General features: G+C 37.0%; 2 protein-coding genes across 2 annotated transcripts in view; both read left to right on the top strand.

The window, feature by feature from the left end:
* LOC134854027 (ribosome-releasing factor 2, mitochondrial-like) overlaps nucleotides 1–15,162 on the top strand; it is a 456,739-nt gene that overhangs the window by 286,823 nt on the left and 154,754 nt on the right. The gene's annotated exons all lie outside the window — the stretch shown is intronic.
* On the top strand, nucleotides 689–10,229 carry LOC134854683 (probable ATP-dependent RNA helicase DDX41). Its single transcript, XM_063871038.1, has 8 exons — nucleotides 689–2,890; nucleotides 3,347–3,539; nucleotides 5,851–6,096; nucleotides 7,061–7,213; nucleotides 7,336–7,514; nucleotides 7,687–7,822; nucleotides 9,197–9,417; nucleotides 9,661–10,229. Exons 1-8 carry the CDS (start codon nucleotides 2,342–2,344, stop codon nucleotides 10,012–10,014), a joined length of 2,031 nt encoding a protein of 676 aa, XP_063727108.1. The 5' UTR covers nucleotides 689–2,341; the 3' UTR covers nucleotides 10,015–10,229.

Consider the following 15,162-nt stretch of genomic DNA (forward strand, 5'->3'; position numbering starts at 1 on the left):
AAAAGAAGCCGCCGGGTAAAGCATGTCAGTACAGTAGGTGTCAACAATGTGAGCGATTATCGAGCCAAGAGACTAAAATGATTCCTCGGATTAACAACACAGTGCTCCGAAAGTTCGTTGCAGAACGGTGGAATGGGAACGATTGAGAGATCCCAACACCGAGAAAAATTTGAGAGCAAGCAGCAACAACCAAGCATACTTGATCAAAGAATCATGTGGAAACAGTACACGGAACCAAAGAAAAGGTAGGAAAAGAAGGTTGATTTTACATGGTCGAGAACGCCAAAAAGGTAGAACTTCAGTGAGACATAGGAACGCTATACAAGACTTAGAAGATTATTAGAGTGAAAGGCAACAGTTCGATAGAAGACGTATTCTTCAGCCCAGAAGAATTTAGAAACACCGATACGAGAACGAGCAGGAATATATCATGGCCATCTTAGAACAAATACCTCAGCGCAGGGACAGAGTGGCTCAGGAGGCGGCTATCAAACTAGGAAGGAATATAACATGGTCCGAGATTAAGGTCCAGCCAACTTAAATGCGTAATTGCTCGCCGGGGAAGTGCAGTGACTGCTTGATAACGGTGAGTGCAATGAAAAAGGAATACAGGCAACAGCTGTTCAAAACGCGATTTTTTTGTCAACATTTTGCAACAAATACCTAAAGGCATTTTTTCAACAATTTGCCTGCGGCCCAAAAATGTGATCAAAATAGGGTGTTTTCAATGATTTGGGAGATCTCAACAGACCGTTGGAAAAACTTCAATCAACGGTTGATTGAAGTTTTTCCAACTGTCTGTTAGCTATGTTTTCTTATAATTATTGTTCTCTATGCCTGAGGGGACAGATATTTTTGTATCAGAAGAAATGCAACAATATGTTACTTGCACAGCAAACGATTATTCATTGTACTGTTGTAGTCTACCAAAAAATGTGTTTTGAGACTAGTTTCATGGAAATTTCTGAAATTGCGAAACCTTTCACATGACATAAGTTGGCAGTTTGTTTTTTATTGGTCACGGATACCAGAAGCACTTCTCTGTTTGTGTGCATCGATGCCTTTCGTTAGAAAGGGACTGTGAGATTCGTTTCAAGTTACAAAATACGTTTATCATTAGCCGTGAATTAATCCTTTATTGGAATAAAAACTATATTCAGGTGCCATGAGGAGGGTGGAGATAATATACAATATCCGTCATGCCACTCAAGTCTCAGCGTACTTTCAGATTTTAACCTCATTAAAAGAAATATTTCCGTTTTAAAAGCAGGATGCACACATGAAGTGTACTGTACTAAAACACGGATACCATAATGTGGTCATATACCATTAATGTTTCTTTATTTTGAAATGTGATTGAAGAAGGCATGGCATTATCTTTTTGATCTGTTAAAGGTCAAAAATTGAACTCTCTTTTTTGTTCAAAATCAATTATTGTCCCGTAAATGTGCAGTTCTCAGTACTAAAACGCTGTGATATCTTCCTCCTTTAATCCCATTTTTGTTCGTCCATTATATTTTTTGTTTCAAATATAAACTGTTTCCGTCATTTTTGAATGTGAAGAGGCGTCTAAATTTTTTGTTATGTTTATGTATTGACAAGGAGCTTGTTAATGCTGTATGACTTTGACTTTACACATTTCTTTTTTCATTCAACACTTGTCAAAAAGTGGTCATTAGAGAATGCTTAACCAAGAGAGCAAGTTGTTATTTGGAAACGACATTTGTTGTTTAATTGATTTTTTAAAATTGTCTCTTTTAAAAAGGTTATTCAACTTCGTATGACCTGATATTTTCAGACGTAAAATTCATATTTATTTCTTCAGCGAACAATTGTTTAGCAAATACCAAATATTGATTAAACCAACGTTGAAAGTAAATGTAACTCTAAAAATGGCCACGCGGTTCAAATTTTACAATAAATAGACGCATGATTAGCAAACAGATGCTGGGAGAGATCAATTTTCGCTCTCTAGCCTTTGTATTGAAATTGATGAACTTCGAGTTAACTATTTATTTAAATGAAACCTTGAACCCATTTCGCTGACCGATTTTAGATTGAGAACATGTGGCCGCTTTGATTGATCGAATGATGCAATTTTACAAATATTGCTCCTGAAAATTTCAACGAATCAAGAAACAGTTATGGTTCACCAGCAGAATATAACACCAAAATTGTCAATTGAAGACGCCATTGTGAAATTATGATCAATTATTATTGCTAAAGTTTGACCTTAATTTGCCATTTTGTGAGTAAAATCTGGTCAGTTTTGACGAATTCATTAAATTATTGCCTATTTTTTTGAAACACTGAGATTTTTTGGGTTGTGCTGTGTTGACTAATGGCGACAAAAAGACCGCATGATTCCGGCGATAAGGAAAAAAGTGGTGCCGGAACGTCGGCAAGATCCGAAAGCGATGGAAGTGGCGACGAAGACATTGAAATGTCGGATTCAGATGCCGAAGGTTTCTCGTACATATCGGCTAAGCAGCGAAAAGAGTCGGAGCTTGAAGTTGCGAAGAATAAATACAAGAAGTTTTTAACTGGAGATAGTATTACTAGCGTACATGGCAATAGCAAAGCCAATAATGATTCAGACGGTGGTACGAATGAAGAACAAGTAGCGGAAAAAGAGATTGAAAAGATTGTGGTTCCGGTTGGCGGCAGTGCTCGTCGGAACGAGGCGAGTCTTCTGGACCAACACTCAGAATTGAAAAGTATGAAGAAAGAATCAGAAATGAGCGAAGCAGTGAAGCAACAAGACGAAGAGAAGCGTCTGTTGGATTACGTGGCTGAGAAAACGGCGCTCAAGGCGGTACAGGAGATCGCACGCAATATTTTGTACACAGACCCCATCAAAACTACATGGTCTTGTCCCAAATGGCTGCAGGTGACATCTTATGCCCATTAATGAATATTAATTGACATCAATTTTTAGGTAAAAGTTTACGCCAACGAAAAAATAAAATGGAATATCGAATATATTTTTCTTTTCAGCAAAATGTTTTAATCCATTTTTTTTTCAGTTAGAGTCGGTCTTTGAGTTTTTAGCAATCCTATATTTTCTAAATGTACAAAAAATTGGCAACAAAGACTTCCAAAAATCGTGAGTATCAACAATTTTCCTCAAATTGATTTTCATTTAAAACAAACGCATCAAAAATTGACATTTTCCAAAAACAAATCCGACTCAGCGCCATAAGTGTTTTTTTTTCGGTTGGCTTAACATGTAATGTGTTACACGCGTCGCAAGTGGTGTCAAGCTTCGCCTCGCGTTTTTCTTTAACTCAGTTGAGAAACAATTTCCAGTTTTGCTTTTAAATGGACATCATGGATGATTTTACAGGACAAATACCCCTCCTACCACGACAGAGTGAGGAAAAAAAGGAATATCGAAGTTGAGGGCGAGGACTGTCCTCCTCCCATCACCTGCTTCAAACAGATGAAGTTGCCCAAGTGTATTATGAAGGCACTAGAGTCGAAGGAGATCAAAGTGCCCACTGCTATACAAGTTCAGGGACTACCTGCTGTACTATCAGGTAATACAATTGTGCTCTTGTTGATCATTGAAAATGGGGAGGAACTTCGGAGCTTCGGGTGAGTTTTAGTTTTTTGTTTTTCAAAAGAAAATCAGGTACCACATATAATCATGGAAATGGATCGATTGTTTATCATATTGAAGCCTTTCAGTCGTGATTCGAACGACTTTAAAAAATTTCAAAAAGTTTTCCCAGAAACGCGAAAACCTGGTTTAAAGTGTTTGAGTTTTTTTCGTTCGAGCAGGCGTCTTATAGAAGGATAAGCCGTGATACTTTACTTTTACTCCAGTAAATTTTTTTTAAAGATTAAGGAACGTATTGAAGACTATTATATTGTTCTTGATTTTTTTTTCAGGAAAAAGTTTTGACTTTTGATTTTTTAAGTTCATTTTCATTGTTAAAAGGAAGACAAACTCGACAATCGAAAAAGTAAAGGTCAGAAAACAGTGGTGAATTTTAATTTATCGAAAGTGGATTTCAATGTTCAGAATTTACCTATTGATCCAGTTTTCTCAAAATGTGGTAATTTCATCAAAAAAGGATCAATCATAAATTGTCCAATTTGAAGGTTGAAATTTTTGCGAAAAAGTAAGTAATTTTTTCTGTTTACTGGTGTTCATTGCTCTTTTTGATTTATCATTTGGCTATCTTCGCAGCTTTATTGGCGCCTTTTGTTAATAAAATGTTTTGCTTTTTGCTACAATTTTTTTTTTGTTTTTTTTCTTGTCATTTTTAAACAAAATGTTGTCCAATTTGCCTATTTTACTATGACTGTCGAATCTGCCTTAGTTTTAAGGCTTTCATTCAGATCCTTTTATCACACCACTCACAAGAAATGACACTAATTTGAAAAAAAAACTTATTATGTAAATTTTCTAAGAATATGGTAATTTCCGCCTTCTTAAAAAGCAATGAAATGTGTTATCAGAAATTTTTGGCGGCTTTTTAAAATGTTTTAATCGAAAGAGCATTATTAATTAATTATAATTTCGGCAAAAACAAGCAAGCTAGTGCGAGGAGTGTTTATTGCGGACGCATTTTTTCTAATTCAACTCGCAAATGAAAGTAATCATTTGGCGGTACTTTTGCTGCATAGTATTGACAATTTCAAAGCATCTGTTCTGTCTGCTTTATTGCTGGCTTGTTTTGATTACCCTTGCGATAGGCAACGGTATTGCAATCGGGCACTAGACTTTTTTCCGTAGCTAACATTGTTTACAGGACTCATCTGGACTCATTTCTTGAAGCTTCTATTTACAAATTTACCGCTACGGATATACTTACTTATGTCTTCTTTGAAAGTTGCTTTTTATAGTATTTGTAATTTTGCAAATTCGATTTGTTTAAATTTAATTTTTCGTTTCCTTTTTTGACTAGATAGGTTTTGATCTATATCGTAGCGGCTGTGTTTTGAGAGTGAGGGGGACTTAGTTCATTAGTCTCTAACTTTTTGAACTTTTTTGATTTTTTTTCTTTAAATTCCGGCTTTTCGGCTCGTATTGTTTCATTTGACAGGCGAATAAAAATTGTGTGTGTGTGTTTTGAAGGCGAGGAGGACTTGATTACTCGATTTGTTGAAATTTTTTGGAAATCTCATTCAACCTCTGTTTGCATATTTACCGCTGCATATATACTTCTTGATTGTTAGCTTTCAAAAATCTCTGTTTTATTCGAAATTTGATTTCTATAGTAGTTGAAATTTTGCTAACTCGATTTGTTAAAATTTCATTCGTTGTTTTTTGTTCATGTTTTTCTTCGGCTTGATAGGTTTCGGCCTTATTATATCGGCTCAGCGGCCTCGACGAGCAAGAAAAGTATTTGTGTGCTTGTGCGTGTGTGTTCTGAGGGTGAGGGGGACTTAATTACTGTTTATAAGTCTTGGCCCTGTGGAGTTTTTCGGCTTAAAGGGTTTCTGCGTAGGTATTATTGGCTTTGTTAACGGTTGCTTGCTTTCCTTCTGGTACTTACTTCACATTCTGTTGTGTTTGAATGTTTTTTTTTCAAAACTGGCCTTATTTATTTTTCGATTTAGCGGCTTTTTGGTTTTGTATCGCAAGTGTTGCGAAGCTCAGCTTCGCCGCTCTGTATAATATGAAGCAAACATGGCGCAGAAGCGAGGACTTGAGACGTTGCGATTCCGATACATCGTTTTTCAAGACTTACTTTGCCTTTCTTTCCCCGTTTCTTTTTTTAAATGTTTTTCAGAGATTTTTTGCCCGTGTGTTTGCGAAGGCTTCGTTTCTGTGTTTGAATTGTGAAAATTCAAAGCAAGCGTAGTTGTAGTGGCTATCATTGTTTACTTTTTGTGTAGGTCGCGATATGATCGGAATAGCCCACACCGGATCCGGAAAATCTCTAGTTTTCACCCTCCCAGCAGTCCTTTTTGCCCTGGAGCAGGAACTGAATCTACCTTTCGTGAGGGGAGAGGGACCCTACGCCCTCATTGTGTGTCCCTCTAGGGAACTGGCCAGACAATTGTATGACCTGTGCAAGTTTCTAGCTGAATCACTTGAACAAGCTGGTCACTCGAGGCTAAATATTGCACTATGTATTGGAGGTAAAGTTGAATGAATTTGAAAAACTCCATCAAACAGTGATGACAATTTAATTGATTTATAAAGATTGTTAGTTAATTTAAGGGAGAAAATCGTCTAAAGGATTTTCCTTTCAAAATACAGTGTTAAATTGCATCAAAATCACTGGCTATAAATGTAAAATCACATGCCAATCTCACTGAAACTCAAGTGTGGCTCTCAGAATGCATAACTATTGGGCCAAAAGAGGGGTCTTTTCGGATATTCTCCTCTGAAGTTTGACGTTTACATAAAAGTATAAGGATGCATTATTTGTTTTTCCAGTAGATATATTTTAGCCAATCAGATTCCATTATTGAAGTTGAGTTTTAAATTTTCCATTTTGGGGCTGGTTTAACTGAATAGACCCTAAACGCACTTCAACGCACTATGTAACTAATATAGATGGTTAGCAACAAAGCATGAACTTTTAATGGCCAGTTCACTGTGGTTTCGAAATTTGCATCAAAACGTTTGATGTCCACTATCATGTATCTATCAGTCAGCGCATATAAAATTTCTGTTACAACAGATGTGAACAACCTAATTTCAGCATCACGTATCAAACAGCCCGTGTTTATTTACGGAATCAAAAAAGTATCAATGATGGGTCAAAATGATAATGATCAGTTTTGAACTATCTTTTGCTACATATTTTACAATTTCAACCATCGAATACTTTGGTCAACGAGCAAAACGGTGATAAAATTAGAATAAATAAGAATAAAAGTCAGCTCCCTCCAAAACGGTTCGTTTGAAGCGCATGTCACACTACCCGATTGTTTGATCGAGTGTGACATCTAAGTTCGCCACGTTTTTCTTTCGAATTGCGATCCTCTTTCGTAGAACCTTTTTTCATTGTGTGAGATAACTCGGATTATTTGATCGGACTTTCTGTCGATCAATTGCGTTGTAGCTTGGTCTTAGCTGAACTTGTTTTTGTTGTAGGAGAAAGTGTTCAGAATCAGGTGAAGAATCTGAAGTACTCTATTCATATCTGTGTGGCCACTCCGGGCAGACTCATGCACCTGTTGAATGAGAGGATCATGAACCTACACACCTGCAGATACCTCTGCTTAGACGAGGCAGACCGCATGATTGGTCAGTTTAATTCTGTTCAGTTATTATTGTACAAGCGAGCTCTCTTTTGTGAAGCTCTTTTTTTGCCTGAGTTTTAAGTTTTTCTGCTACCTCATAAAGTGTCTGATGAAGTATGTCTTTAGACATGGGTTTCGAGGAGGACATCAGGACGATATTCTCCTTCTTCAGGGGCCAGAGACAGACTTTACTGTTCAGCGCAACCATGCCCAAGAAGATCCAGAACTTCGCCAAGAGTGCACTCATCAAGCCCATCCTCATCAATGTCGGCAGGGCAGGTGCCGCATGCCAGACTGTATCACAGGTAAAGCAGAGCTTCGTCTACTTTTTGCCGTTTTCAAAAGTCAGGGATTGAAATGGAAAGTTGTTGAATATTTAATTGAAATTTCTCACTTTTGTTAAACAATATTTGAAGTCCTGTTGCCATGCAGGTAGTTTGTTGTTGTAAATTTAGTGTTGCTGTTTTTGTTGCGTAGAGTCTGCTGTATGTGCGAGAAGATGCGAAACTGACTCTTGTGCTGGAGTGTCTGCAGCAGACGGCGCCTCCAGTGCTCGTCTTTGCAGAGAAGAAGCACGACGTGGACACGATACACGAGTACCTTTTGCTCAAAGGTAACTAACTAAAAGGTCGCTCTAACCGATCAATCGGCATGTCACTAAAAAAATTGTTTCAGCGTAAGAATAGCGGAATGTAAAAGTATCGTGCGAATGCGATTATGAGAATATTCCGTAGCCAAAAGTTGCCTGTTCGAAAAGTCGTGCATAAAAAGTAGGGTTCCATATTCGGCAAATTAAAACAATGATATTCGATCGTATAACCGGGTAGTGTAATATGGCAGCAGTCCCATTCAGTTTCTATATTTAACCCGATGTTCAGCATTTTTTCCCTCAGAAAACAGTGCTTTTTCGGTTAATTAGATTTGTAGTATGTTTATATTGATGTGTCGAGTAATATTTTTCAGGCGAAAATCGCAGTTTTAGTTTAATTCTTGTTTGATAAAAATAGGTTTTATGAAAATGTATGGTATCGGGTTTTTTATTATTTTTTTGTTTTCATTTTTTGAGACGCTTTGGAAAATTCTTTCACTTTTTTCAAAAATTTACTTTTGCTCAGAAAGTACCGCATCGATTTTGGTACCAATGGTACCCTGTGTGCCTGCGTAACCTTTTTGGCTCTTTTTACCTTACCCCACTTTCTACAGCCGTCGAAAAAAAGTGTGTGGGGGGAATTTTTGACCTATATTTTTGGATTTTTGACATTTGCTCAAAAACTACCACCCCAAGCGGCCTTGCCAAAATTTTTTGATACAAAAAATTATTGCCTTCAAATGTCAAGATTTGGATTTCGAAGGCGGGTTGTGTTAAGCTCTCCTTCGTTAGTGGCTACACCAAATTTTTCACACAAAAAATTATGGCTCTCACAAAAGACAAACTACCCTCCGAAAACAGAGCTTCTGGTTTCAATGGGTAGAACGGGTTGTGGGAAGCCCACCAAATAAGCGGTTGCGAATATGTTTTTTCACACAAAAATATGGCCCTCGAAAAAGTGTTTTGATTTCTTGTCCGTTGTTTTAAAACTTTTTGACTCTCGAAAACAACTCAATCTGATATCAAGGGTTTAATCGAGGCAAAAAGTTGTGGGAAGCCTCCGTGCATAGGATGCTTTGCCCTAAAGTTTGTTCAAAAAATGTCTCTGGGAAAATGCCGAATTCACAAAAACTTCTTTCTGTTTTTATAGAGCAATAAATGGGTTTTCGGTGAAGCCCAATTTCAAGTTTTTTAATTACCTATTTCATCTCGCATCAGTACTGCAAAGTCAAAAATTGTCAAACAGGTACCTCCAGCCTCTAGTTTTTATCTTGGCTCAGGTTTTTTGGCTGAAAATGATATTGTTGCCTGCACTAATTTGACATCAAGTACAAAATATGAACAAAATAGCTATTCATCGGTGGTTTGTCTGTCCATAAGAAGTGTGTTGTTTGACAGGTGTGAAGGCGGTGGCAATACATGGAAGTCTAGACCAGGAGGAGAGATCGAGAGGAGTGGACCACTTCAGGGAGGGGCTGAAGGACGTTCTAGTGGCCACAGATGTGGCCTCCAAGGGTCTGGATTTCGACAACATCCAACACGTGATCAACTATGACATGCCAGATGACATCGAGAACTACGTGCACAGGATAGGAAGAACGGGCAGGAAAGGGAAATCGGTGGGTACAGTGCAATAGTGGCTATTGGAGAAATACTGATGATGTTAGAAGAATGGAATTAGCTGGGCAGAATTAATTGAATGTTGAATAGCGTTTTAACTGTGCAAAATGAGTACCAGCAAGAACTCAAGAACTGATATCAAGTGAAACAGGAATGATCATCAAAGTTTTCTAGCCTGTGTCTTTTATGCTGTATACCTTGAAATGATTTCACAGTTTTAGTAGTGAATTTTTTCGTTCTAGGGATTGGCTACAACTTTCGTTAACAAATCCACATCACAATCTGTGTTACTGGATGTAAAACACCTATTAGTCGAGGCGAAACAGCCCCTACCTCCCTTCCTGGAAGCTCTGGAAGACGAGCCCGGACTTTCTCTTATAAGCGATGATGTCGCTGCTAACGCCCTCTCGTCTACGAATCCAAACTCAACCTCAGCTACTCTTGGCTCCGCAGTGAATGCCGACAAGGGCTGCACGTATTGCGGTGGTCTTGGTCACAGAATTTTGGCTTGTCCGAAGTTAGAGTCAATGCAACATAAGCAGGCTACCAAGGCAGGAAGTAAAGACTATTTAGCACAGGGATCCTCGGACTGGTAGTACAGAGTCTGATTTCCGCCCGTGCGTGACTTGACGACCGAGTTATCTGATAATCGTTTTAGCTTTAGTTAGGACGCTTTTTCATTCTGATACTTTACGATGTGGTGTATCGTCGACCTGAATTTCATTGTTGATTTTTCAGTCTTATTGATTGTTGTTTTGAAGTCTTTATTAGCTGATAAAAGTCAAAATGTTAATTGAAATATTTATATTCATTCTTTTTACTCAAGCGTAGCGTAGTGTAAAGCTACGAAGCAATTTTTTTCCAACACAATTCGTAATTAAAAATGGTCAGTTCTCATTTGGTTACTCTTTTGATAAATTTCAAACCATGGCAATTTAGTAACATCTGATCCTCTTATTTATTGAACTTGTTTTTGCCTTTTTCGAGCTTTGTTGGCCGTTTTCTCGCTCACATTTGCGAAGAGCAGCTATGTCACTCTGTTAATTTTTAAAATATAATAATATCATAAGTCATTTCAAATACAGCCATTTAGTTTGAAGCTAAACTGATGGATAATAAAATTGCCGTAGCTCGAAATTCCTTCAAAATCGGCTCGCAAGAATGGTAATAATGAAAACCTCTATTTAAAAAATTGTCAATTTATACAAGTTCTTTAAAACTAAACAGCAAATATGCAATATCATATGCAATATTGTATGTTCAAGTGGACATTTTAGGGATGCTCGATAAAAAAGCGATTCCATTAAATCACTGCAAATAGCATATATCAAGGAGGTATGTTAATTGATTACTGCGCCAACTAATTAAAGACATTGAAAGTAGTTTCTGATTGGCTAGATTTCTACATAAAGTAGATCGTCATATTAAATATATGAAGCATTATTTTTTAATTCACCGAAGAAATGAAATTTTGTTGCCGTTTCCATTCAAACTCGATCCTACTCTTTGCGATTGATGCGATGTATATTAAAAAAACAGTAAAAGCCAAAATGCAAGCTTTGATTTGTCGACGGAGATCTGCGATCAACTGGATACCAGATAAAAGAAGTAAAAGAAAGGAGATGGGCTGATTGTTCAGTATCACCGAAAGTTTCGATCAAAGTTGGTAGTTTAAATTGCGCCCATCAAAATTAGGGTTACATGACGATTTACCCTTTTGCAGTTTATCCTTTACCAATTTAACCTGCCACATTAACGTACGTTCCAACTTAACCTATTCAAGTTTACCCTATGCTCGCTATAATTAAAACTTACCCTATGCATTTGAAGAATTCTGTAGATCAACTCTGAATAGATATCAAAAAACCATTAACTTTGACTATGGAATAGTTGCCGCATGTGAATGCAATTTGAAAGCAATATAAAATAAATCGTTCAAAATTAAATTGCGATCAAAGCTTAAACGAGCAGAATTACATTTGACTAATTTGCAATTGCTACGCGTTGCATCTGTTTCTTGAATTAGCAAAAGTCATATCACACCGAGTCCAAATAGCTTAGTGGATAGTGCATGTGTTTTAAAATCAAGAGTTTGAAAGATAAACTTACTTAGAAGTAAGTTTTGAATGAAATTCAAAAATTACTGAAGGTTTGACTAGTTGATCACAAAAAGACTCTGTTCCGGGCAAAGAGGTACTGGGAGGGGGTTGAGGGAAAGAGAAAAGTAATTTTGATGTTGGCCTTGATCGCCTCCCAAAATATCCGACCTCTGGGACGCCGAAAGCCTCAAAAATTAAATATTGTCTGGCAAATCAATTGAAATTTTGAAAATTTCACTAAATTTTATTTTCACTTTAGAATAGCTCAATTGAGCAAGAGAATACAAATAAATTATGATAATCTTTATTGAATCTCTTTACATTGTTTGTTACTCGTTCTTTCATTGCTCGGTACTTGTTACAACTGGGATTGTTATTTCTCCCCACGGTCCTAAGAATATTGAATTTTTTGTTGGCTGCATCGAGTTTGACTTGGTTCAGGAAGTATGAATAGAAGAATGACTTCCTTGAATGACTTCCTTCACGGCGTTTGTTCTTTCTACCAGGCCAGCTGCAGCTTCTTTTTGAGTGGTTCCACAAAATTAACGGAAATAATGGCTCTCAGTTGTTGCGGCCTTTTGTCTCCCCTTTGCTGTAGCTTTTTTTTGAAAGGGGCAACCTCATCCAGCTTTTCACTAATAGTTTCATCTAGCTCAAAGCGATCAGCAACTTTCTCAATTTCTTCGAATACTTGATCAAACCCAACAATAACCTTGTCAATTGATACAAAACTTATCACAGGATTGAGTCGTAGTGCCAAATTGAGCACATGGTTGCTTCCGTACAATCATTGCAAACCGACTTCGATAATTTTGCGATAAAAGGCTTGAGTTAGATAAAAGTAGCATACTTTAATGTGCTCCGGGGTAGTGAGAAGAAAACGCGTATAGTTGGGCTTGGCATTTTGCGTAGGCTGTGACAAAGGCTAAGAAACTTCTGGTAGGTATGCTCTCGTAAATAATAGAATACACAGAATGAAACAGTTTTTGCATTCATTCTATCCTTAATTGTGAAAATTGCGGAATAAAGCAAAACGCTAGATTGCGTCTTCACAACAATTAGCTTGATTTTGCAACTCAATTGAGTCCCAAAAGCTGCCCTTAAATGAGTTAACACATGCAGGTTAAAAATATATAACTCGGTATGTAATTAGTACATAAAAAGAAAAAACTAATTGCGACAAAAATGAGCTTAAGATATAGTAGCTTAGGGTGAGTTGGAAAATAGGGTAAACTGGCAGTTCAGGATAACTCTCAGAGCAGTATTTGCTTCCTTTTATTTTTTTTTAATTCACGATAGCAATTATTCGCGTTAAGAGGTTATTAATATTCTTATTTACCTTGCGATAAGCAATGGTATTACAATCGGGTACTAGACTTTTCCCCCTAAACAACTTGGTCCACGGGACTCATTCGACTCCTGATGTACCTTGGTTCATAATGAATGCAAATTATGTAGTGCCTCTTGCACACTTAGCGTGGTGATAACGTATACACCTGGGACGGCAAAGGTTCTGGGTTCGAATCTGACCAAGACCAGTTTTTTTCAAGCGTTAAATATTCCGGATCAAAAAATTTGGGCCTAATATGTGCCCGCTTATATTTTTCTGGATTAGTTGACACATCTAAGAATTGTTTATTTAAGCTGTAAACAATTTTCACCGCAGTTGCCCTTAGCATTTTAAAAGTCCGGCCGAATCGAAATTTATTTTTCACATTGGTTTTAATTTTACCAGCTGATTTTTTTTCTTCCTTATTAAAGAAGACTTAGTGGCCTTTCATTGCGCCGTTACGATCGAAAAAAAATTTTGAGCGCGTCTTTGTGTTCTGAGGAGAAAAGGGACTTAAATTTTAATTAGAGTTTTTTGAATTTCTTTCGGCATGAATGGTTTCTGCTCAGGTATTTTCGGCTGTTTTACCGCGGGGTGTGGATTATAAATTCAAATCGAATCAACCAAACGGCGCATCTGGCGTAGAGGTTTAACAACAGCTTGAGACGGCAAAGGCTTGTGGTTTGAATCAGGTCGGTTCCTTTTTTGCAAGCTAGATTTTTTGTGCTTTTTCGGACCGTCGTTGTCTGTTTGTTTTTGTCGGCTTGATTCCTGTAGCTTTATGCTTTTTTCAAAGTTGATGTAAGTCTCATGCTTGAGACGACACAGCCCAGGTGTTCGGTTCCAGTTGAGACCTGTTTTTTTTTGCAAAGAGAAAGTTTTGGCTAATTTAGATTACTGTCTACCTGCTTTTTTGTCCGCTTAGTTCCGCATAAAAGATTTGCCTTCTTCATAGCATTCTCAAAGCTCGTTGTAAAGTTTGTAATGGTGCAGGCAATTTTGAGCTGTTGTTGCAAATTCTATTGACTAAAACAATCTTTGAAGTTTTTTTGCTATTCGATTTTTATCATAGTCGTTCAGATTTGTATCGCAAAAAATTCGAAGCTCAGCTTCGACTCCGTGAATGATTTTTGTCATTAGAAACACACAATTCTCACGAATCATCTCTCATTTCACCGAAGCCTTTTTTGCGATAGGCAGTAACACTTAGCCGAACTCTGATACTACCTTTAATTGAGCTGGCTTAATTTTTTATTCCATGCTTTTTTTGAGGTTAATCGAATTCTTACTGCATTTTGAGCTGTACAAGCTAATCTAGTGCTAAAAAAAGTATCCGGATAAAACAAATAGAACTGATTTTTTTACTAATTGTTCTCAAGTCGGGTTAAATTTAGACAAAAAAGATCGAAAATAGCCTAGAATTTAACCAGAACTTTTATGTTGCAAAAAAAGGACGAAAATAGCCTAGAGTTTATACCAGAATTTTTATGGTGCAATTTTTTTTCGCGAATGTTGGACTCAGAATTATCAGATTAAAACGGCTCACTTCTTTTGGTTCAAGGTTAAGCAAACGTGGCGTCTGAAACCAAACGAAATGAATTGTTTTAGAAGTTGCATTTTGTCCAAATTTTGCAGTAAAAGGTATCCTTAAAATCTCGTTAAATTCCAAGCAACTTTTGTCCTGATTTTTTTCGATCTAAATTTAACCCAATAGAAATTTTTTTTTTAAAGTTTCAGTTTTATTCGATTTATCCGATTCAAATCACGGCTGTCCCAGCGTGTTTAGCTCAAAATGCAGTGAAAGTTCGATAAACTGCAAAAAATGCAGGAATAACAATCCAACCTGCTATAGCAAAAAGATTGGATTCAAAAGCATTTTTGTCGTTGGAAATGAGAGATTATTCTTAAAAAACACCCTTTGTATCTCTTGTTGCTATCTGATCTCAGACGTTCTTGACTACTCATCGGAGAAGTAGTATGAATATGATATTTTCTAAGGGCACTATCCACTGCTTTTGCTTGAGCCGAATAATTTGTCTGCTGAGTCATTATGCGTGTTACTGATCAATCATTGATCGATCTCCAGACGATTAAATGAACTCATCTTGCTTGATGATCATTTTGTTAATTACACAAGCAAACATTTGTAATAGTACGAGCTCATTTTCTCCAACCTCAGTCGGACACTTTTGAGCTTACATTTCGGTTATAATTCAGTATGTCTGTTGTGTGCTGCTCAAATTCTTCTTGGAAAGAGATTAAGTAGATTGTTTCATCCGCTTTATTAACTATTCATTGCTGCCTTGGTTGCTTTA

This window comes from Symsagittifera roscoffensis, chromosome 9 (genome assembly GCF_963678635.1).
Source record: "Symsagittifera roscoffensis chromosome 9, txSymRosc1.1, whole genome shotgun sequence".
NCBI lineage: Eukaryota > Metazoa > Xenacoelomorpha > Acoela > Convolutidae > Symsagittifera > Symsagittifera roscoffensis.

Coding starts and splice junctions, on each gene's coding strand:
- LOC134854683 (XM_063871038.1), top strand. CDS start 2,342: ATGGCGACAAAAAGACCGCATGATTCCGGCGATAAGGAAAAAAGTGGT. Junction 3,540..5,850: donor ACTACCTGCTGTACTATCAG/GTAATACAATTG, acceptor CTTTTTGTGTAG/GTCGCGATATGATCGGAATA. Junction 7,823..9,196: donor CGAGTACCTTTTGCTCAAAG/GTAACTAACTAA, acceptor GTTGTTTGACAG/GTGTGAAGGCGGTGGCAATA.